The sequence below is a fragment of the Motacilla alba genome, chromosome 4A (genome assembly GCF_015832195.1).
Source record: "Motacilla alba alba isolate MOTALB_02 chromosome 4A, Motacilla_alba_V1.0_pri, whole genome shotgun sequence".
Classification (NCBI taxonomy): Eukaryota; Metazoa; Chordata; class Aves; order Passeriformes; family Motacillidae; genus Motacilla; species Motacilla alba.
Window position 1 is genome coordinate 15,188,156 of NC_052045.1, and position 23,832 is coordinate 15,211,987.

The following is a 23,832-nucleotide window of genomic DNA, read 5'->3' on the forward strand; positions in this document are numbered from 1 at the left end:
GAGGCGGGCGGGGCGGAGCGGGGCGGGGCGCGCGCGCCCTGATGGCGGCGGGGCGGCCCCTCACGGCGGGGCCGGGCGGCCATGGAGCACATCAGCACCCCCAAGGTAACCCCGCCGCCCGCGGCATCGGCCCGCTCCCCGCCGCCGCTGCCGCCGCTCCCCCGCCGCGGAACGGCCCTAGCGGCTGCGGGTCGGGGGTCACACCGCGGTCCCTAGGTGTTGGTGGCTCCGGCGCTCTGTGGGGAGGGGGTTGCAGTGGTGGGCAGAGCCCCAGGTGGTTTGGGGGCGATTCCGGAATGGTTCCTTTCTGTCAAAGCGCGGAGATTCCTCTCAGACACAAGGAGGGAACCAAAGGGGGCTTTTGTTTTTTTTTTTTTCCCTTCTTCCCATTGAATTAAGTCAAACAGGAGCTCCGGGGATGTTGTGCTAAATGGAATTGCATTTATTCAGGCAGCAGTTGATAATTTAATTTTATCCTTCACTGCAATGAAGGTTGTTGTTACTCGTTGTATTCGGTAGGACGTTAGGTGGGGATGCTCCTCACCCCCTGCTCTGAGGTGCTCTGCTGGTGCTGCATGTCTGTAGTGCCCTGAGAAGGGAAATGTTGTACTTGATAGTTGTATCTGCTGAAAAACAAAACCTGCTAAGAGGACACCGAGCCCAGGCCTCAACTCTCCAATTTATTTTTTGAGATTTTCCATTTGTACTTGAGACATAAGGAAGCTCGTACATTCAATATCCAGAACTAATCTGTCATTTGCTGCTAAAACATTTGTTTTCATTGTCCATCCAATTATTTTTTCCTGTTATTTCTGCTTAATGGTGAAAGAAAAATTCCATCTGCGTTCATTAGGCGGCAAATAGGCCAGGAGAAAATCAATCCAGCGCTGTAACATATTTTATTATGTGTGCGCTGAGTTCTTTAAAGCTGTTTTTTATTAATTAGCTTGGTGTGGTTTATGAAATACACTTGGGGGCCAGGAAGTGAGTTGCAAGAAGTAGCTACTAACAGGGAATGAGCAGTGGGAAGTCAGACTGGAGAGGGCTGTTCCTTTCAGAGCAACATGTTGATCAGCCTGAGCACAGGCAAGTCTTTCCTTCGCAGTTCTTTGTCTTGTTATTTCTGCAGCCTCACACAGTAACAAACTGGGATCATCTTGGCTACAAATCCAGTAATCCTATTAGGGTTTGCTGGTGCTGAACCACGGCTGTTTGCTTAACCTTTATGGCTTTAATTCATGGAGAAATAATTTGAGTTTATGGTGTAAGGCTGGCTTGTTGTTGCAGGGGACACTTAAGATCTTGTATTTTTCTGTCTTGCTTCATGAGCTGTGTATTAGAAGTTGAAAGAATGGAGCTCAACAGGCAGTGCTTCCATCAGAGGTGGACTTGGAGGAATTTCCCCATGGAAAGGGTGGTCAGGCCTTGGAAGGGGCTGCCAGAGAGGTTTGGATTCCCCCTCCCCGGGGTGTCCGAGGAACAGCTGGATGTGTGCTGGGTGGCAAGGTGGGAATTGGGCACAGGCTGAACTCCATGATCCCAGAGGGCTTTTTCAGCCTCAGCAGTCCTGGGATTCTGTGGTGTTCTCATGCTGTGTTCCTGCTGCAGGTGGAAAACGTGAAGTTGCTGGATCGCTATGCCAGCAGGAAGGCAGCGAGTGGGACCCTGTACCTGACAGCCACACACCTGATCTACGTGGACGCCTCTGCTGAAGTCAGGAAGGAAACATGGGTATGGTGGGCTGCAAACACACCTGGGAAAGCTGCTTCAGGTCACAGGATGGATTGGATGGGGAGAGAATTGAAGGATCATCCCATTCCACACCTGCAGGGACACCTCCCACCGTCCCAGGCTGCTCCAAGTCCCAGTGTCCAGCCTGGCCTTGGGCACTTCCAGGGATCCAGGGGCAGCCACAGCTGCTCTGGGCACCCTGTGCCAGGGCCTGCCCACCCTCCCAGGGAACAGTTCCTAATTCCCAATATCCATCCATCCCTGCCCTCTGGCAGTGGGAGCCATTCCCCCTTGTCCTGGAGCTTAATGCTCTCATTTCCAGAATGAGCAGGTTTGGGAATTCCAGGGCTGTAGTGGTCTTTTAGAGCATTTTGATACCAAATGCTTCGCAGAAACAGCTGGTTTGGAAGGAAAGGAGCACAATGGTGACGTGACTTGACAGAGTTTACTCACGGAATTGTTCAAGGAATGTAAAAAACTTCTGTAATTTCCTATCTAAAACTCAATATACAAGACCACTAAACGTAAATTTGCAGCTTTTAGAAGTGCAGATTTAGCCTGAAATGAGCCTGTTTTGTTAATTCTAAGGTGAAATGGGAATGACAGAATGTGTTTCATATGGAGGTGAAAGGAAAGCAAAGTGCATCAGGTAAACTGAGCTGCAGATCTGTCTCTGAAAGCAGTTTGTGTAAATCTGTGGGGTTTTTGGTCCTGCTTTAGTTCCCTGGGTTTTGGGTGCAGTTTATGTTTGATGTCACAAATAAACTCCTTTCCTGCTGCTCCTTAGCTGCAGGAAGCATAAACAGCTGATTGTATTACAGAGGTTTCCTATCTGCTTGCACTGCTCACGGTTTTATCAGTGACAAATGATGTTTATTCCCTTTTCTCCAGATCCTGCACCACCACATCTCCAGCGTGGAGAAGCTGCCCCTGACCACGGCTGGGTACCCCCTGCTCATCCACTGCAAGAACTTCCACGTGGCTCACTTTGTGATTGGGCAGGAGAGGGACTGCCACGACGTGTTCACCTCCCTGCTCAAGCTCTCCCAGCCAGGTGCTGGCGTTGGGAATGTGTCCTGGGAATCTCTGGAATGCTCCAAGCTGAGCCCTGGGGAAGCTCTGCTGCCCCACACTTGGGTTTGGGAGGGAGGGAGTGGGATCAGAATCAGCATCCAGCACCAGGGACGATGGCAGAGCTCAGGGAGCTGAGGCTCTGTGGAGCAGGACATTTGCTTCCAAACTAGACACAGTCTTGGGAGCCAAGGAAGATGGAGAGAGATTGTTTACAGGAGCCTGGAGTGACAGGACAAGGAGGGATGACAGAGCAGGGTCAGCTGGGATATTGGAAAGGAATCCTTCTCTGTGGGGGTGGGCAGGCCCTGGCACAGGGTGCCCAGAGTAGCTGCCCCTGGATCCCTTGAAGTTCCAAGGCCAGGCTGGACAGTGGTGCTTGGAGCAGCCTGGGACAGTGGAAGCTGTCCCAGGGGTGGCACTGGATGAGCTGTTGCAACCCAAAGCTCTCTGTGATTTTGTCACTCTGGCAGTGGGAGTGATGTGGTCTCCCATGAGGAACTTCTGGAGAGCTGTGCAAAGTTCATATCCCAGACCTGGCCCCTGTCAGTCCCTTGTGACAGCCAGCTGTTGGCTGTGTGCAGTTCTGCCCTTTCCAGCTGATCCAGGCATTCACAGAATTCCCAAATCCCACTAATTGGCATCTTGGCTGTGCATCCAGCAGCATGGTTAGGCTGCTCTGCAGTGCTTGCTCAGTGAAGCCTGTGCTTCACCCTGCCCTGACTTGGAGTCACTCTTGCGGTGTGAGCCAGACACCCTCAAAAGCCTGTGCTCTCTTCTAGCTCCAGCTTTTTATTCCAGCATGGGTAAATCTTCAGGCTTTTCTTGCAGGACAGCATTCCACTGAGCTCCTACCTGGCTTCTGCCTCTGGCAGCCTCTGCTTTTGCGATTGGGATGCTGGAACCCATTTTGGAGTTGTGTTATTACAAGGATGTCATTTGTAGTAGCAGTTTTTGATGGTGTCACCAGGCTGAGAGAGGGGAATTAATGACACTAGGCAGCTTCTTGCTGGCCTTCACACAGGGCTGGGCTGGAAATCCTGTAGGAGAAATGGGCTTTGCCCAGTTTAGATGTTTTTTAATTTGATATTAAGGTCTGTGTCTATTCCCAGCACCCGCCTTGTGCTCTTTGGAGTTTTCTTAGTTCTGAAGTTCTGCCTCTGATGCTGTAGCTGGCAGATTTGTGGTGTTACATTTAAAAGCTGTCACTGCTCTTTGAGGTTTGAAAATTAGAGGTCTGGTTAGTGCCTGAAGCGTGGGAGGTGTCACTGCAGGGGCTCATACCAGTTGTCTTTGGTCTCAACTGTGTAAATGCTGTAGCTCTTTCTTTTCTTCTGCTTCTTGATTGTAACAGTGCATTTTTGCTGTTTTAAGATGTCTGAGTGTGCTCCCTTCATGAATTTTTGGCAGAGCACATCATTATTGGTTATTTGCACACATGTGATGGACAGCTCTGGGTTACCTGCTCAGTACCCAGCTGCTTTATCAGCCTCTGACAGGTTTCCCTCTGTCTCTGGAGCTGCCTTGGGAATCAGCTGGATGAGTTATTGGTTAGATTTGCATTTTGTGAAGAGAGGGAAGGACGTTGGGATGGTAAGCGGGCACTTGTCAGAGCCAGCCTGAAGCCTTTGTTGGGCTGACAGCAATGTTCCAGACATCCCTCATGTGTTCCAGTCTCAGAATTTGTTGCTGAGCAATGACCTTACAGGTGTGCAGGAGCTGTTGTATGAGCTCTTCACAGAAAATGGATCTTTTAGTCCATGTTTTCATGGGTGGCTTAATTGTTATGATATAAATCCCATCTCACATGCTTACTACAATGAATTCAGGAGGAAATCATCAGTTCAGGAAAAATTACTTCTTCCAACTGGGGCTAAAACACTTTGTTAGAATTAATGCATTGGAAGTTCCTGGGGATTTCAGGATGAATTTCAGCACTTGGTACTATCCCAAACCAAAAATCTATAAAAGGTTGAGAAGTCTTAAATACTTTGAATGCTCCTCTGTAGCACTCAGTCATTGATTTCCAGAAGTTTTGGCCTCCCTGGGAGTCTTTGCATCTCTAACTTGATTTTTTTCTTTCTTCTTCCCAGCGAAACCCGAAGAACTTTATGCTTTCTCTTACAACCCTAAAATGTCCAAAGAGAGCCGGGAGATGGGCTGGAAACTGATTGATTTGAAACTGGATTACCAGCGCATGGGAATCCCCAACGACTCCTGGGAAATAACGGATATTAACAAAGACTATGAGGTAATTCCTGCCCAGAGGAGCCATCGTTGCTGTTAATGACAGCCCTGCTCCTGCCTCGGGGAGGAAGGAGCTCGCTTGGTCTGAGTCAAAGCACATCATCTTGATGGGGAGTTGCAGATGATGGTGCTCCAGGAGAGTCACCTTGTTGTGTTTGATCCCCCTGGCAAGGGAGCAGAGCCTTGCTTTTCTGCAGAAATGTCAACCCATCTGTTAGGCAAAGCCTCAAGTACCCTGAGCTGCTTTTGGTATTTCCAAAGCCTGTCCCACCTGGCTGGTGACAGATGTGGAGGAGAGAAGGAAATGGCAGCACTTTGGATTGGTGGGAAATGAGGCAGAGTGGAGGGGGACTAGGGAAGGAAGGGAAAAACAGCAGTGGAAAACAGAGCCTTTTTTGCTTTCTCAGTTGGATCTTCTGCTACCTAAGGGCCCTCTGTCATTTCAGTCTGAGCTGCCTGCTGCTGTTATTTTCCCTGAAAGGCCAACTTGGATCTAAACAACATGAAACAAAAGCATTTGTCAGCAAGCTTGTTCAAAATCCTGCTCCACATTATTTCCCTTTTTATTTCCTCTGGGGCTGTGTGCAGTCAGACCTGGCTGTTGAAAAGCAAGGCAAGCAACTTCAAGGAAGACACCAACATCTTCATAACCCTGAATCTCTTTCCCTGGTAACTTTCTTTACTTTAAGCTCTGAGTTGAAGAAATACAAGCCTGTGCTGCCAGTTTTACCTGCCTGTGCCTGTGGGGGCCTGAATTGAGCTCTGATGTGAGAGGTGCTGTTTCCAGTAGCTGCTGTGGCCATCTCAAATCAGTAATCACTCAGAGGCTTTGCTTGCTGCAGTGGAACTCGCTGGTGCTTTAGAGTTTCCTCACGGTTTCCAGCCTGTGTTTTAGACTTGTCAAGCCTGATGTAAAGCCGGGCTTGGAGAGCAGCTTATCTTTGAAGTCCATGCTGCAAAGACTGCTTGTTTGAGGAGAAGGGATGAAGCTGCTCTCTGAGGATTCCACCTGAGTGCTGGAAGTGCCTTTCAAGTTGCATAACATTTAGAGAGAACTTTTAAAAGTAGAGTTAATTTCTCTTTTGTGGAAAGGAATCCTTGGCTGTGAGGGTGGGCAGGCCCTGGAATAGGATTCCCAGAGCAGCTGTGGCTGCCCCTGGATCTCTGAAGTGTCCAAGGCCACGTTGGACAAGGATTGGTGCACCCTGGGACAGTGGAAGGTGTCCCTGCCCATGGCAGGGGTGGGATGGCTTTGATGTCCCTTCCAACCCAACCCATTCTGTGACTCTAATTTAGAAACTTCCATGACATTTCTGGATTGAAAGAACTTCTTTGAAGCTGCTTTGTGCAGTCCAGTTTTTAGGTTCAGCTGCAGAGTTGATTGTTTCCTGCATTGTTTTCCTGAGTACCTCATAACCTAATAAGCTAAAGATGAATTATTCGTGAATTTTGAAGTGCTCAGGAGCAATATCTGGGCTTTTTTTTCTGTTCTCTCTCAGGTTTGCAGCACATACCCTCCTGAGATCGTGGTGCCCCGAGCTGCCACCAAGGCCGTGGTGATGGGAAGTTCAAGGTTCAGGAGCCGAGGGCGGATTCCGGTGCTTTCTTACTTGTACAAGGAAAACAATGTTAGTGCTTCACTGCCTGCTGCCTGGGGGGAATGAGGGCTCTTCTTTTTGTCCAGTTCCCTTCTAATGAAAGGAAAGAATAAGATAATTATTAGATTTGAGGCCTTTGAGAACTGTGCTTCTCTTAATGGCTTTCATTCTGAGTCACAGAATGAGCTGAAGGCAAACACTTGGAATGCATCCAGAGCTCTGCCAAAAGCACAGACTTTCCAAGCTTCCTGTTGGGAATTTGTTCTTAATCAGCTTTCAGCAATTCCTTCTGATGTGGGGTTTTTTAATCTCCTCTTTAGCTATATTGAATAATGTTTTACCAAGTTATATGTTGACTCGGCTGGATTTTCTTAGTAGTGAAGAGGAGGAACCACCCTGAAATAAATCCCCACTAGTTCAGAATAAGTGAAGGTTTCATTTTTTTTTCCACTGAAGACCAGAATGTAAATTTGTAACTTTGCTGCCTCAGCAGTGTTTTAGATGCTGATCTTAGGAAAATTCAGTCACAGCCAAATTGTTGTTTTCCTGAGGAAGCGTGCCTTGACCTGGGCACTGCCTGGAGTTGTGCTGGAAACTAATGAAATTTCCTTAAAATACACCCTGTGCTGCTCTGAATGTCCACCAGCAAAACTGATAAGGAAAACTCAAAAGAATGGTTTGGAAATAGAAACCAAATGGAAAACATGAGAAATTGCTGCCTTCCAGTACTTTCAGGAGGCTCGTGGAAAGGAGGGAGAAGGGCTTTATATGGGAACATAGTGACAGGGCAAGTGGGAATGATCTTAAACTGCCAAAGGGCAGGGTCAGGTGGGATATTGGGAAGGAATTGTTCCCTGGGAGGGTGGGCAGGCCCTGGCCCAGAGCAGCTGTGGCTGCCCCTGGATCCCTGGCAGTGTCCAAGGCCAGGCTGGAGCACCTGGGGATAGTGGAAGGTGTCCCTGCCCATTGCAGGGGGCAGAATGAGGTATTTTTACGGTCCTTTCCACCCAGCTGTTCTGGGATTCCATGAACTGCTGACGTTTGGGGTGGTGACCATCGGGCGGAGCAGGTGGAGCCTCCTCACCCTCACTACTCCAAGTTGCCCAAAGTTGTCACTTTGTGAAATCCTGGGGCAGGGGGAGGGCAGGGGAGCAGGGCTGACTCGGTGTGTGTGTTGCAGGCTGCCCTGTGCCGCTGCAGCCAGCCCCTGGCCGGGTTCAGCGCGCGCTGCCTGGAGGACGAGCAGATGCTCCAGGCCATCCGAGAGGCCAACCCCGGCTGCCCCTTCATGTATGTTGTAGACACGAGGCCAAAGGTACCTCCATGGGCTCTGGGCTGCTTTTAAATCTCTCGTGTGAATGTGCAATGCTGATTCCAGTTCATTCTGTCACAACTCTGGGTCGGTCCTGCAGAGGAATGTGGGATCGGGCTCCTGGTCCAGGGTGTACAAATGAAATGTGAAGTTGATCCTAAGGATTTTTGCCTCCTGGAGTATCCTGGCTTTGAGGTTTGTGTTCAGGATGACCTGATGGAACTGGCAGTTGTGAACCTGGCTGGGACAGTGAAGCATTTTCCTGCAGAGTCCTAAAGGATAAAGGAGAGAACTGGAAGTGGAGTTGGAGAGAAGCCTCAGGATTCAGTTCCACAAGGCTGAAGTGCTTTTACTGGCACATCTGGGAGGAAGTGAAGCTGTGAAAAGCAATCCCTCCCCCTTTTTTTTTTCCTTTAAAAAATAAGACTCATGATGGAGCTTAATACAACTCAGCCCCACTATTTGGAGCTAGAACTTGAGAGCTGAGGGTTTATTTAAAAGGAAATATTTGCAAAATGAGAATTTTAATGACTGTCATCTTGAGAGACTGAGTTTAGCAACCAATTCCAATGATTCTCCTGTAAACATATGGGTTAGGAGTGTTGTTAGAAGCCAATTAGAACACAAGGGTTTTCATAGCTCACAATTATTTAAATGCAAAGATTTAACTTGCTCTGATTATTTGAAAATGGAGCTTTCTGAGAACCTGCTTCACTGTTCAGATATTGCAGTTATTTTATATAAACTACAAGTTTAGTTAAACTGTGGCAAGGGCAAGCAAGAAAGTGTATTTTTGGGGAAAACAGTGTTTCACATCTTGCTCCAGTGTGTATTTTGGCTTTTAGTGTGACATTTCCTAGAGATCCCTGTTCTGCAATGATATGTGCATTTCTTCTGGTACAGACAGCTGCCAGCGGCAGAGATGTGCCACTGAAATCCTTCACTGGTGTCAATTTGTGCTAAAGCATTTGGTGACAAGGGGACAATTTATAATTGGTGACACTTCTCCTTGTAAGCCAACCTGTCCCACTCTGGCAGAACTGAAGCACTGGGGTTATTTTACAGTTCTGAAGTGTCTGCACCCTATCTGACTCTTCTCTCCCAAAAGCTGCCCACATTGATCAGGGGGGTTGAGCTGCTCTGTTTTCTGTCCCCACCAGAGATGTCCTGGTAGCTCTTGAACTGGTTTGGGGAATGTTAGAGCAGCTGGCTTCTTTTCTGCTTTTGTCTTGCAGTTGCTCTGTTCTTTCTGCTCAACTTCAGTGTTTCTGTGTTTCCCTCAGGTGGCTTAATTTTCTCTGTGCATATGTGTCTGTGAACACTGGGAATTCCCTTACTATTTCTATACTGCCGTGTATGTAAAAATGTTAAAAATGGCTTTCCTAGTTCTGCTTTCCTGTGCCTGTCTCTGAATTCCCTTAGGTAAACTCAGTTAGGGCAGGTTTAGTGTCTCTGATAGCAGAAACTGGGGGTTTATGCTACCCTAAACAGGGTTTTAATGAGCCTCTGACTAATGAACTGCAGTAATTTTAATGAAACAGCTAAAAGAACTGTCTGGGAGGTGAGGAAGTACAGCTGAGTAACAGCTTTGTCCAGTACATTTTCTGAGAGATTTAAACAAAACAAAAAAAAAAAGACTTGTGAAACAGCCTCTCAGAATTTTGTTGTGATATTCTCTTTCTTTTCTTGCTCCTTGAATTTGCCAGTTGAATGCCATGGCCAACAGAGCTGCTGGGAAGGGCTATGAGAATGAAGATAATTATGAAAACATTCGTTTTAAATTCATTGGCATAGAAAACATCCATGTGATGAGGAGCAGCCTGCAGAAACTGCTGGAAGGTGGGTACAGCCCTGGGAGGGGTTTGTCTTTCTTACCCCTCTGGACAGAACTTCCTGCCAGACATCCAAATATTCCATGCACAAATGTGTTCTGCTGGAAGCAAAGTCAGCATCTTGCTTTGTTTGCTGCATTCAGGTGGCTAAAAGTATTGATGCTGTTAAAATTCTTTCCTGCTTGACATTTTCTTTGTTCTTATGCTTGGTTTTATAGTGGTTCAAAAATAGCAACCAATACTGAAAACATTCCTTGATGGATGTGCCAAATTAATAGAAGAAGGTTAGAGAAATATTACATTTTATAGCTAAGACAGTCTCATTGCTGCTTCATGGCTTATTGAAGGAAAACCAACAGAGGTTGTTCAGAAATGCTTTTTGGGGTTTGCTGTATTTGGATTATTAACAGTATTTCTGAGTTGAAATGCATGATCTTCCAAAGACTTGAGTCTCATGCATACTTCATTCTAACTTTTCATTTATTTCTGATTACTTTTAACCAAACTCCTTTAAAATGTATTAAATTAATGTTTTAATATATAAATGTGTGAAAATGCAGAGTAATTAAGCTCATTGTGATCACAGGGTAGAATGCAAAACAGGGCAAAAGAATGCAAAACCTGAGACTGGGGATCGAGAGGGTAACGAGGCCCAGAGTTTCATTGATAGAATTTTGGACAATTTTGCAATTCAAATGCTGGCCTCCAAAATAGGAGTTTAATATTTTAGTAACCACCATAATACTCATCTTTTTTCAAAATAGTTGGGTAATTGGTGCTCCCAGGTGGCCCTGCAGGATCCATGGTGACCTTGGACACAAATGGGGCTGTTCCCACCCGGAAGAGTGGCCTGATCTCAACTCTGAGTCCTCAGTTGCCTCTTCCTGAAGATTTATTTTGTGGTGGGAGAATAGGCAGAATAAAAACTTGTTTGCTCCCGTGTTCTTCTCCAGCAGTGATAAAATCTCATTCACTGGGGCTTATGGACTGTTCTGAACTTTATTACTGTAAGTGTTTTCTGTTCTGGGTTTCATTAGAGCAGCTGAGTTGCCTTCAAGGTTAGATTTGTTATTTCTGCCTCTAAATTAGAGAGAAAGAACTTCAAATCTTTGGGAAGTCAGTGAGTGGTTGTAGATGTGGTGGTGATTTAGAGTTAGAGATGGTGATTAGAGAAGTTCCAGCTCACTGCTGGAAAAAAACACAGCTGAATAAATAATGAGTTACCCTTTAAACAAAGAGCGGGAGGAGATTTCCAGAGCCTCAAATTCTCACAAAACCAGCGATTTTTTAGTTATGAATTTTAGATACACAACCATTAGCGTGTCCTTTAGACAGTATATTGCTGCAAGCACTTAAAATTTTCAGGGGGATAATGAGGAGGTGCAGGGGATGCTGTTCTGACTCCCTGTGTGTGCTCCCAGTGTGTGAGATGAAGTCCCCCTCCATGAGCGATTTCCTGACGGGGCTGGAGAACTCGGGCTGGTTACGGCACATCAAGGCTGTGATGGATGCAGGTGTCTTCCTGGCCAAGGTAAAGCTGCTCTCCAGCTGCAGCTGCCTTCCAAAATGCCTCCTGCTGTGTTGGGGACTGCTGCAGGGTTGGGAAGGTGGCTCTGAGGAGAAGGTGTTCTTCAGGTTGGTTTAATCTCTCCAAAAATGTTGGGTCATGCAACTGCTAGACAAATACAGGTCCTGTGTCGTGTATTGTACCAGGGCTTTATTAGAGCTCATGTGAAACATAAGATCACAAAATGTGAATAAATTACCTTTACAAACCTTTCTGTGTAGCAGTGCAAACAACTCCTAACCCTGTGCTCATTATTCATCCGCTGCTCTGCTTGAATTGAGGGATTGTTTTGGCTGGTTTCTTTCCTCCTGGTTTGATATGATGTGGACACTAATTTTGATTATTCAACACAGTCGTCATTTCTGCAGAGCTGGTGGCTTTGCAGGTCAGGCAGGAGGAAGGAAGTCACTCAGGAGTAGTACAGGGTGTGCAGGAAGTGTGTGGTGAGAGGAGTGAGTAGTAAACGTTGGTTGTCTCTCACAATTTGCCCACATCACGAGCAAGAAACTTTTGTTTCCCTCCTGTCCTAAGTGGCAAAAGATGATGGGATAGGGGGAAGTTGGCTTCAACTCTTCTAATTTATCTTGAAGTTCTAATCCCTAAGTGTCCAACTGTTTTTTTATTCCTCCACCAAATTTCTTCCTTAGAGGAAGAGCCTGGGAATCCTTGGCCTTCCAGAGATCACAGGGGCTGGTTTTTACCAGCCTGCTGCACCACTTTGCTGGAGCTGGGGCTTCTCTTGATGGACTGGGGCATTTCCAGAGGCCAGAGGAGAGATGGCCACCATTCCCCAGGGGTTTTGGGGTGGTGCAGGTGGGGGACAGCCTTTCCCTGAGCTCTGTGCTGTGTCCCTGCAGGCTGTGAGGGAGGAGAGGGCCAGCGTGCTGGTGCACTGCTCCGACGGCTGGGACCGCACGGCCCAGGTCTGCTCCCTGGCCAGCCTCCTCCTGGACCCCTTCTACAGGACCTTCAAAGGCTTCATGGTAAGGACGTGCTGCAGTTCCAGTGCCAGCAGGCTCTGGGGAAGGGCTCAGGCCATTTCCTGGGACAAGCATGGGTGACCTGCATAAAGCAGCTTTGGTTCTGTAACGAGGTGGAATTGCTGTGAGCAGCACGGCAGCAGCTGAATGACAATTCCCAAATCCTTGTTTCCTGCAATGTCTACACGGGAGCCACTAATGAGAGATCTCAGCAAAGGATCCAGCTCTGGCAGCAATCCACCAAAAAGTGCTGGAGGAGTTTGTCCTGCAGGTCCCTTACCTGCTGGGATTTGAAATTGGGAGAACTCAACCCTGTCCCCTGTCCATCAGTCAAACCTGCATCTTTTCACACCTTTTTAAAAGCCATTTCATTTTAATTTGGCTGTTTGCATCCAGTGCAGGCTTTTTCTTAATTTGCAGCCATCCCTGCATGAATTCAGGGCAGTCTGTGATGTTTCTTTCCATTCATCTCAGGTTAAATACCTGAAGAGCTGCTCTGTCTCTGGAGAGCTCCTTGAAGGAATCCCTGAAATCAGAACAATGCAGATTTTGCTTTTTGCAGTGCCAGGACTGTTTCTTTGCATTCCATGCTGGTTTTATTGTTTCTGTTTTTGTTTCTGGATTATACTACAGTCTTTTAACAGTTAAAATTCCATCAGCACATGAAACATCTGCTTGGGTTTTGTCTCTGAACAATCCTGCATGAACTGAGAACAGGATTTCACTCAGGAGCAGTGACACAGACACATCCCTGTCTGTCCTCATGGTTTGTAGGCACAAGTCCCCTGACATGGGCTTATTCCTAAATTAATTCATCAGCAGTGCAAGGAATGGAAAAATCCAAAAAGCAATTTAAATGCAGTTTCCTGAGAACTCTGTTGTGAGTTTCTGCCTTCCTCATCTTAACCTGGATGATGGTAGCAGGAATTATCTTTAAACATGATCCAACAAAGTAAAGATGGATGCAGCTTCAGTCATGTGGCTCCTTGTGAGACATCTGTAAGGAAAACAGATTGTTTTATCTTATTTCTGTAAGGAAAACAGATTATTTTATTTTTATTCTGTAAGGAAAACAGATTATTTTATCATATTTATCTGTAAGGAAAACCGATTATAACAGTTCTTATTTTCTATAACTACAGGCATCTATTTTAAAAATGCCACATAGTTGTTCTGATTTCATCCTGAACTCCTCATTACACAGCTGTACTTCTTATATTTCTTTTTGTCTGTTAAACATTGTTGAACTCCAGTTGCTGATTTATTTTGCTGACTCTTTTCCAAATTAAATAGCACAATGTAATATTAAGCTGTTAATTCTTCAAGCTCAATATATTTATATATTATTATTTTAACAACTTAGAAACTCCCTCAAAATGATAGTTTTGAAATGAGTTCTGATTCCAGCAGGGCCATTGCCTTGGTAACTGGATAATCTATAAATCACAGTTCCTGTTCCCATTGATTTCTGGGGATATGTTCATAGCAATAGGGTCAGCAGGTTGTCTGCTTTTTAGGCTTTAACATCAAAGGTTTCATTTTGCTTTTTTAACCAAATTAATGCTCTTTTCTTAATCCCTGCTTTGAACCTGCAGGTCCTGATAGAAAAGGAGTGGATTGCAATGGGCCACAAGTTCTCACACAGGTGAGAGGGGCACGTTCCTCTGGGGGGAGTGAAACCAAAACTGTCTGCAAGTTGAGGGGATCCCATGAAAAATTGAAATGAAAAGGAGAAAACGCTGGGAAAATATTGGCAATGGTGACACAGAGCCAGGGTCTGCTAAGGCTGTTATTTCATCACTGTGTTCTTATTGCTTTACAAAATCATGGTTTGAATTCTGAGTGTTATTCTACCTGCAAAATTCTATTATTTGAGGTGTGCTAATCATGGAATCACAGAATCATGAAGGCTGGAAAAGACTTCCAGGATCATGAAGTTCAGCCAGCACCCAGCACCAGCACTAACCCATGTCCCCGAATGCCACATCCACACATCTCTTGAGCACTTCTAGGGATGGTGACCCCACTCTGTCCTATCCACAGTGCTCCAGCCAGACCTGGTAATTCTCCTGCAGCCATCCCTGGGAGAGGATCTCAGCCACTTTCCCAAGATCAGAGCATAAACCTGACCTGGAAGAACACTGATGGCAAGGGCACATTTTGTGGTGGTGACAGAAGATTTATTCTGCTTTTTGCACCTCTCTAGGTGTGGCCACCTGGATGGGGACCCCAAGGAAGTGTCCCCTGTGTTCACACAGTTTGTGGAGTGTGTGTGGCAGCTGATGCAGCAGTTCCCCTGCTCCTTCGAGTTCAGCGAGCGCTTCCTGCTGGAGATCCATGACCACGTCTATTCCTGCCAGTTTGGCAACTTCCTGGGCACCTGCCACAGGGACAGGGAGGAGCTCAGGTGAGCTGGGGGCTCCTGCAGCCAGCAGGTCACAGATGCCTTGGAATGTCTGGAAAAGGGCGTGCTTTATGGAATTGGAGACTGTGGAACATAACCATTTATCAGGGCAATTTTACCCCTAGCCAACGGGAGGAAAGAATATGAGTTGTATCCCAAAAATGTGTTTTGGTTTGGAGCACGACAATAATTTGCAGATACCTCTTCTGGACAGGAGAGTGTCCATTTTAATATCCTGTGCTTATGAAATCAATCAGATCCAGCATAAAAACAATTCTGAGCTCCTTTAATCTAATTCTGCTCCCAACAGCTGCAGTTTTTAATCCACTTGCTGCTTTTTTTTAGTGATCAGATGTTCTTTGTACTTGCCAGAATCTTTGAGAAGACCCATTCCCTGTGGCCTTTCCTCTTACAGAGGAAGCAGGAGTTGAGAAATCCTTTGTACAGAGGATTTACAGCTTACAAAGAGCTTCAACCAAACACTCTACCTTTCAGTTTCCAGTAAGTGGCTCAGCTAAGAAGGGGAAGGAGTGGGACATTTCTTTCATTAATAACTCAGGTTAAATCAAATAAATTTGCACTGATTAGCTTGGTTTGTTTTACCTTTCCCCTCCATTCCTCAGGCATAAAATAAGAGGAGCAGTGCAAAGGTAAAATAAATTCAGATGCTGGAATTTAAAGTAATAATTGTAATTTGGTGTCGAGAAAAGAAGGTGGGGAAAGGCAAGGAAAAGCAGAACTTCAGATAGACCCACACACACCCCCTGACTGCTTGCTCTGTCACACTGAAGTGTTTGAAACAGTTCCTCTTTTCCTCCTTTTTAATGTATATTAAGGAAGTCTTTCAAGCAAGAATTTTGGTGCCCGGTTCAGGGTTTTTCCCAAGCTGTTTCTGCCTCACTCCTGGGCCCTGCTGAGAGAGAGGGAGATGAAAGTGGGATTTTAAGTTCTGTGTGTGCAAATGAAAGTTGGGAGGTTGGGCTGATGCCTTGTGGAGGCTGCCCTAGAGCAGAGGCTGGACAGAGCTAAAGAATAAAGCAGGGATTTATTAAAAGGCCTCAATGGATCCACCTTGGGCAGCACAAGAGCCCAGCCAGGGCTGCACCCAAGATGAACCAAAATGGTCCCAAAAATCCCAGCTGGTCCCAGGGTCTCTCCCTTGGATCAGTTCTGCTCCATTTGCACCTTGCAGTTCATTGTCCAATCCCAGCTTTAGCCCATGCAGTCCCATCCTTGTTTTTCTCTCCTCAGCCCACGGTGTTTGTGCTCTTGGGCTGAGATTTGGATCATTTGTCCTTGGTCCCCAGCTAGAGCAGGAATTGTTTTGTCTCCCTGCTCTGTGCAGAGAGCTCACCATCCCCTAATATGAACCCAGACCCACACCCTAAAGCAGCACAGAATCTGAAAACTATCAAAGCTAAAACCTGAGGCATCAGGGCAAACTAAGGAGTAGAAGATAAGCTGCCCAAGCTTCCAATAAATTTGCTATTTTAAAAAAGTATTTTCATCCTATTCTAATATTTACTGCCAGGTTTTTTAACTTGAACAAAAGTCTCCCATTGCTACTGAATTTAATAATCCAAGGCTGTGGCAGGTTTTCAAATTAATTCCTAATCTCAATTTATTAAAAATATTAACCGGCATCTATTTGTTGGCAATAATTGCTGGTTTTTGCCTGTTTTTGAGGTTCTGGTGTGGGATGTACAACCGCTTTGACAAGGGCATGCACCCCAAGCAGTGTGTGCTGGACCGGCTGCTGAGCTGCCTGAGCCACAGGCTGACCCTGGAGGACAGCGCAGCCCAGCTGGAAAACGTGAGGCACCAGGGCTGCACATCCCGGGGGCTGGAAGGGTTCACTGAGATCAACACTGGCCTTCCAACAGAAAGAGTAGAGAAAGATAGGAATATTGGCCATTAAAGATAGAAATTATACATATATTTTAAATTATATATATATTTTATACAAATTTATTGTCCATAAATGTATAATATATACATATATATTAATGGATTGGATATAAATATATTGTATAAAATTATACCTATGTATAATATAAATATATAAATGCTGGCCATTAAATATATAAATTATACATAGTACATAAATAGGTAGTGTATAAATACATTGTATAAAATTTTACATATATATTAAAAATATATAAATATTGGCCATTAAATATAGAAATTATACATATATTCTATACAAATATATTGTATATAAATGTATAGTATATAAATATATATTCATATATTGGATAGAAATATATTGTATAAAATTATACATATATAAAAATTATGGCCATTAAATATATAAATTACACATGTATTTTATACAAATATATTGTATATAAATGTATAATATATATATGTATTAATATATTGGATATAAATATATTGTATAAAATTATACATATATATATAATATAAATATTGGCCATTAAATATATAAATTATACATATATTTTATGCAAATATATTTTATATAAAGGTATAATATACAAATATATATTAATATATTGGATATAAATATATTGTATAAAATTATACATATATATAATAGAAATATATAAATGCTGGCCATTAAATATAGAAATTATACATAGTACATAAATAGGTAGTGTATAAATACATTGTATAAAATTTTACATATATATAAAATATATATAAATATTGGCCATTAAATATAGAAATTACACATATATTTTATACAAATATATTTTATATAAATGTATAATATAGAAATATATAATATAGAAATATATATTAATATATTGGATATAAATATATTGTATAAAATTATACATATATATAATATAAATATTGGCCATTAAATATATAAATTATACATATATTTTATGCAAATATATGGTATATGTATAATATACAAATATATATTAATATATTGGATATAAATATATTGTATAAAATTATACATATATATAATATAAATACATAAATGTTGGTCATTAAATATATAAATTATACATAGATAGTACATAAATAGGTAGTGTATAAATACATTGTATAACATTGTACAAATATATAAAATATATATAAATATTGGCCATTAAATATATAAATTATACATATATTTTATACAAATATATGGTCTATAAATGTATAATATATAAATATATATTAATATATTGGATATAAATATATTGTATAAAATTATACATATATATAATATAAATACATAAATGTTGGTCATTAAATATATAAATTATACATAGATAGTACATAAATAGGTAGTGTATAAATACATTGTATAACATTGTACAAATATATAAAATATATATAAATATTGGCCATTAAATATATAAATTATACATATATTTTATACAAATATATGGTCTATAAATGTATAATATATAAATATATATTAATATATTGGATATAAATATATTGTATAAAATTATACATATATATAATATAAATATATACATGTTGGCCATTAAATATAAAAATTATACATAGTACATACATAGGTAGTGTATAAATACATTGTATAAAATTTTACATGTATATAAAATATATGAATATTGGCCATTAAATATATAAATTATACATTATGCATCTATATCATATTCATCTATTGTATAAAATTATACATATATATAAAATATAAATATATCTAAATATTGGCATTTATTTCCCCTTTTCCCATCATATAAAATCAAATCAGGTAAATATACTGACATTTCATGCAAATTTAGTAAACAGGTCTTAAAATAATGTAAGAAAAGATACCTCTTTATATCCCTCCTAGGAAAGTGAATCCTGTTAAAATTTTAGTTTAAGAAGTGTGAATGGGGTTGTTTTGTGGGGATTTTTTTGCCATTCACTGTTGTAGGGCCAGGATCCAAGTCAGCCCTTCATTTCAGAGTAAAGACCATCCTTACCTCGCTCCAAACATGGATACTCTGCCTTGTCTGTTATTAAAAGCTCCATCACAATAACTGATGGTTTTGCTGTTTCAAGGTACTGGAGCTTTGTTTTGTCCCTGTTCTGCAGGGGACTGCCACAATCACTGGGCTGAGGTCAGGAGGTGCTGACACCAAGCCAGTGTAAATGACAGATGAATCAAACCACAAGAATCAAACAGCTGGGTAGAAATGAGGGCTCAGTGACAAACCTCTATGTGTTAAAAACCCCAAACACCCCCAAACAAATCAAAATACAGTTTTTAAAATACACCGGTGAGAAGAACATCAGTGGCCTTTGCTGGGGTAATGTGAATGCTGAAAACTTCAGCTTTATTCAGCTTTCTTGGTTAAACACTGATGTTTGTGTCAGACATGGCAGGATCTGTGTCCAGGTATTTCTGATGTTTGTGTCAGGCATTTGATGATTTGTGTCCAGCTACTTCAGTGCTGGATTTCAGAGCTGGAAAAGAGGCACTGCCACAGGGCTGTTGTTGTGTTGACACCTGGTTTTTGTCCCTCTCTGGCATCTAGGTATTAATTATTTGTTTTTATGCCTTTTTATTTGTGCAGAAACTCCCTGTCCTTGACGGCCCCTTGCCCAGCAAAGGCTGCGCCTCACCCAAGGCAGGAGCTGCTGCTGCCAAAGCCCCGACTCCTCCTCAGGACTGTGCAGAGGGAGCAGCCCCTGTGCTGAGCAATGGCCCCTCCCTGGGGCACCAGAAGCACAAGGAGAGCTCGGCCCAGCCCCGGGATCTCGGAGCCTCCGGGGAGGATGGGCAGGCCCAGCACCAGGGATGAGCTCTGGGAGCTGCTGGGAGAAGCTCTGGGGAGCTGCTGCGGCCCCCATTTGCAGCTGAGTGTGAGTAGGGGTGTGCAGGGCTGGGGGAGCAGCTGCGGGGGGACACCTCCTGCAGCTCAGGTGATGCAGAGCTGCCAGGAGCCTGCCTGGCATTCCTGAGAACTTGGCTTTCAGTGGCAACACGTGCATTTCTGAGGGTTAGGGCTGCCTGCCAGCTCTGCTGTTTGAGGCTTGAAGAAATCTTGCCAATTCCATGAGGAGCTGGGCAGTAACTGCAGGAGGAAGGATGCAAATCCCTCTCTTCTCAGTGGTGGTCCAAGGTCATCTTAAAACAAGAAAAAATGTCATTCCGTCGTCAAATGATAAAAAATCCCCAACCTTTCTTAGCTGTGAATGAATCTCTGCATGGACCCTTGCCTTGTAGCAGAACTGATTCATGTTTTGTTTCCTATGCATATTTGTTACACAAAACCAAACCCCCTGTGCCTTCTCTGAGACTGTGTCCGTGTCCAGCCAGGCCGCTGCAGGTTGTGCTGGAGTTTGCAGTGTGCTGTTGGTCCTGTCTGTAGTCAGTGTTCGTGAGAGGTTTTCTGCTGCTGCAGCTTCTCCTGGGTTTTTGCTGTTCCCCTGAGTTCAGCAGCTTTTTCCAAGCTGACCTCTTGAAGAACCAGCTTTTGTGGACTTCCTTTATTGATGGGAGTGCAGAGCCAGCCCATAACACATGGATTTGTGATAAGAAGGAGGATTGGAAATGAGGGAAGACAGCAGAACATTTATGTGGAATTTTTTTCTCTTATTTTATGATCTTGGTTAAAAAGAAGCAAGAGAGTAACTCTGCTCCAAGCTGGAATCATTGATGAGACAGCAGTTACAGATGGGGCTGTGTTCTGCTATTGAAATGGGGCCTGAAATGATAAAATCACTTGCTGAGTGATTCTAGGGAATGTTCAGATTCCAGGAACTTTAGGGATGTTTTGTCTGTCTCATGAGCAGTATCTCTCATGGCAGTGAACTTGGGAAGAAGCAAGGACTTCTCTCCCGGGGATTGGGTGTCACAAATGAGTGCTTGGAGGTCACCCAAAGAATCCTTGGGAGAGGCATCAGCAAAAGCAGGTTTGATATAAAAAAGTGTGACCAAATTCATTGGCAGAGTTCAGTCTGTTACTTATTAAATGGTTAAAGCACACAGAGAAAAACTAAAATAGAAAATCAAGCAAACTAAAACTAAAATCAGCCAACATGGAGGCTGGAGATGAAAAAGAGTCAGGATGAAAGGGAATGAGGGAGATTCTCCTGTTGAGTCACAGGGTTCAGAGTGGAGCATCCTCCCAGACTGAGCCCTGGAATTATCCACAGTTCAGGCCTAAAGGTTTCCTGGAATCAGAGAATCAGTAGCAGCACCTGAACTCAACAGCAGAGAATCAGCAGGTGAGGAATTTTATATAGAATTCCCTATAAGCACAACAGGAGCTCTCTTAGAGGCTGATCTCACAAATCCAAAGTACTCCATAATCCAGGAGAGCAGCATTCCCAGTGCTTTGGCTCTGGCACAGCCCCAAGGACCAGGTCCAGGTGTATCCCTGGGAAAAATTCCCCTCGAGTTCCCTGTTTATTGAGAGTTGCTTTTATCAGAGTCACTTTCCAGCCTGGCTGCAATTTGGGTTATATCTTCCTTTGAAAGGTCAATAACAAAAATGTTCCACTTGGCTTGTTATTCAGGCAAGAAAAATCATATTCCAGGGCTGGTGGCTAAACCCAGGAGTTTGTACTCCAGCCCTGGGAGCAGCCAGTGTTCCTGATAAGCTCAGGGTGCTGCTTATCAAGGTCAAGGCCTGAGGACATTTCTGAGATCATGGTGGGGCCTTGGGGGCTTGGAGGATTCACCTCCCCAGGAAAGCTGTGCCACTGTCCTTGTTCTGTGCTGAATTGCACAGAATCCCCCGTGCAGCTTTGTTCAGGATGCTGCTCTGCCTCTTCTCATGCTGTTGTTTCAATCAGGTGCTGCCATTAAGTTTTCAAATCAGATTTTTTTCTTTTATAAAAACTTTGGAAGCCAGCTGAAAATATTTGAGCCTTCCCAATCTCCAGTGAAAGTAGAAACATTTCATTGTAACAGCAGAAAGTGCAGTAACTCTGCTCCTGTGCTTTTAACCCATGGTGAAATCACTGGGTAGATCCAGTGTCCAAAACCCAACCCAAACCTCCCTGAGTGGCTGCTCTGGGTAAGAAAATACCTATTTTATAAAGCACATGAAAGATCCAGGGAAAAAGAGAGCACAGAGTTTCTCCACTGCCTGGAATGGCAAAGAGGAAGTTTTTTAGTATTGAGGGTTTGTCAGACTTAAATGAAGTTGTTGGCAAGGAAGGAGTGGGAGCTACAGGAGTGATTGATTGATTGATTGATTGATTAAAAATGAAAAACTGGAAACACTGACCCTGGTGTGACTGATGGATCAGCCCTGTCTTTTCTTTCCATGGGGTAATGGGCAACATCCATCCCCAAATCTGAGAGAAAATGGGGCATGAAGACGGGCACTGTTTAGGATCAGATGTTCTATGGATCATCACTTCTTTGAATATCTTTAATAAATTCTCTAATTTTCATTAGAGATCCAAAACTGGAGAGGGTTTTGATTGACTGCTGAAGGACTTAAAGGTGCCATTGGTTAATTGTACAAATCCAGCTTGCAGAAGGCTCCTGGAAATGTTTGTATGTTGCTTTGCATTCGGAATTGCCATTGGAGGAGTTTAATAATCTTGCCTTATTCCTAAAAAGGTCATCTCCACAAAACTCCAGTGTTACTACAAGTGTGTAAAACCACCACCAGGTTACTCAGTGTGGTAAGCTTGGAGTAATCTTGCTGCTTTTAACTCCAGTGGCAAAACAGAGCCAAACCCAAAAATTAATAGCTTTAAACCTCTTGAATTTCGTGTGTGCAGGCTCAAGCAGAGGGTGCAATGTATTAAAAGCCTTTCATGCTGATGCTGGAATTTAGGGGCTGGAAAAGATTCCAGGGTTTCCTCTTTCTCCACGAGCCCATGGTTTGAAAACTAATGAAGGAGAAGCTTTTTGGTTTTGGGGCAACTCTGGGATGTTTGAAGAGCAGAAGTGAGGAGCTGCTCAGAGCCCTGCAGCGTCCTGAGCTCAGCTGGGATCTGCTGCCTGGAAAAGCAGTGTTCCCTGCCCCTGGAACATCCTGGAGCATTCTCTGCTCCCCGGAAAAGCAGTGCTCCCTGCCCCTGGAGCATCCTGGAGCATTCTCTGCTGCCTGGAAAAGCAGTGTTCCCTGCCCCTGGAGCATCCTGGAGCATTCTCTGCTGCCCGGAAAAGCAGTGCTCCTGCCCCTGGAGCATCCTGGAGCATTCTCTGCTGCCCGGAAAAGCAGTGTTCCCTGCCCCTGGAGCATCCTGGAGCATTCTCTGCTGCCCGGAAAAGCAGTGCTCCTGCCCCTGGAGCATCCTGGAGCATTCTCTGCTGCCCGGAAAAGCAGTGTTCCCTGCCCCTGGAGCATCCTGGAGCATTCTCTGCTGCCCGGAAAAGCAGTGCTCCTGCCCCTGGAGCATCCTGGAGCATTCTCTGCTGCCCGGAAAAGCAGTGCTCCTGCCCCTGGAGCATCCTGGAGCATTCTCTGCTGCCCGGAAAAGCAGTGTTCCCTGCCCCTGGAACATCTTGGAGCATTCTCTGCTGCCCAGGAAAGCAGTGTTCCCTGCCCCTGGAGCATTCTCTGCTGCCCAGAAAAGCAGTGTTCCCTGCCCCTGGAGCATCCTGGAGCATTCTCTGCTGCCCAGGAAAGCAGTGTTCCCTGCCCCTGGAGCATCCTGGAGCATTCTCTGCTGCCCAGGAAAGCAGTGTTCCCTGCCCCTGGAGCATTCTCTGCTGCCCAGAAAAGCAGTGTTCCCTGCCCCTGGAGCATCCTGGAGCATTCTCTGCTGCCCGGAAAAGCAGTGCTCCTGCCCCTGGAGCATCCTGGAGCATTCTCTGCTCCCTGGAAGTGTGGGAGGAATGGAAGAGCTGTTACTGCTATTGGGAATCTGCTGCTGCTGCTGGGGACAGTTCCTGCAACGGATTGATTCCTAGGGGAGCAGCTGTGCTTTGTGAGGTCAGAAATCCTGCTTTTGTTTGGAGCAGTGTGGTTCTTTCCATTTGGATTCCTGTCACTGGGAGAACTGGGAGGGAAGAGGGGTCTGACTTGCTGCAGATGGGCTCTGCTTGTGGAAAACTCCCTTTTCTGGAGCTGCTCCTGCTTCACCAGGACATTCCATAGTTTCTCCAGGACATTCCATGCCTTCCTGCCTTTTCCCAGTGTCTCCTGTGCTACAACCAGGTGTAACCTTGTAGTGGCCTGTCATACTCTGTGTTAAAGC

At 44.4% G+C, this 23,832-nt stretch overlaps 1 protein-coding gene across 1 annotated transcript; it reads left to right on the top strand.

Annotated features, from left to right (window-relative positions):
- On the top strand, window positions 1-23,253 carry MTMR8 (myotubularin related protein 8). The gene is made up of 14 exons (XM_038122751.1): window positions 1-105; window positions 1,609-1,731; window positions 2,623-2,785; window positions 4,896-5,053; window positions 6,549-6,677; window positions 7,828-7,962; window positions 9,666-9,798; window positions 11,213-11,322; window positions 12,216-12,341; window positions 13,934-13,983; window positions 14,545-14,745; window positions 15,115-15,243; window positions 16,429-16,555; window positions 19,239-23,253. Exons 1-14 carry the CDS (start codon window positions 82-84, stop codon window positions 19,464-19,466), a joined length of 1,836 nt encoding a protein of 611 aa, XP_037978679.1. The 5' UTR covers window positions 1-81; the 3' UTR covers window positions 19,467-23,253.
- The last annotated feature ends 579 nt before the right edge of the window (window positions 23,254-23,832 follow it).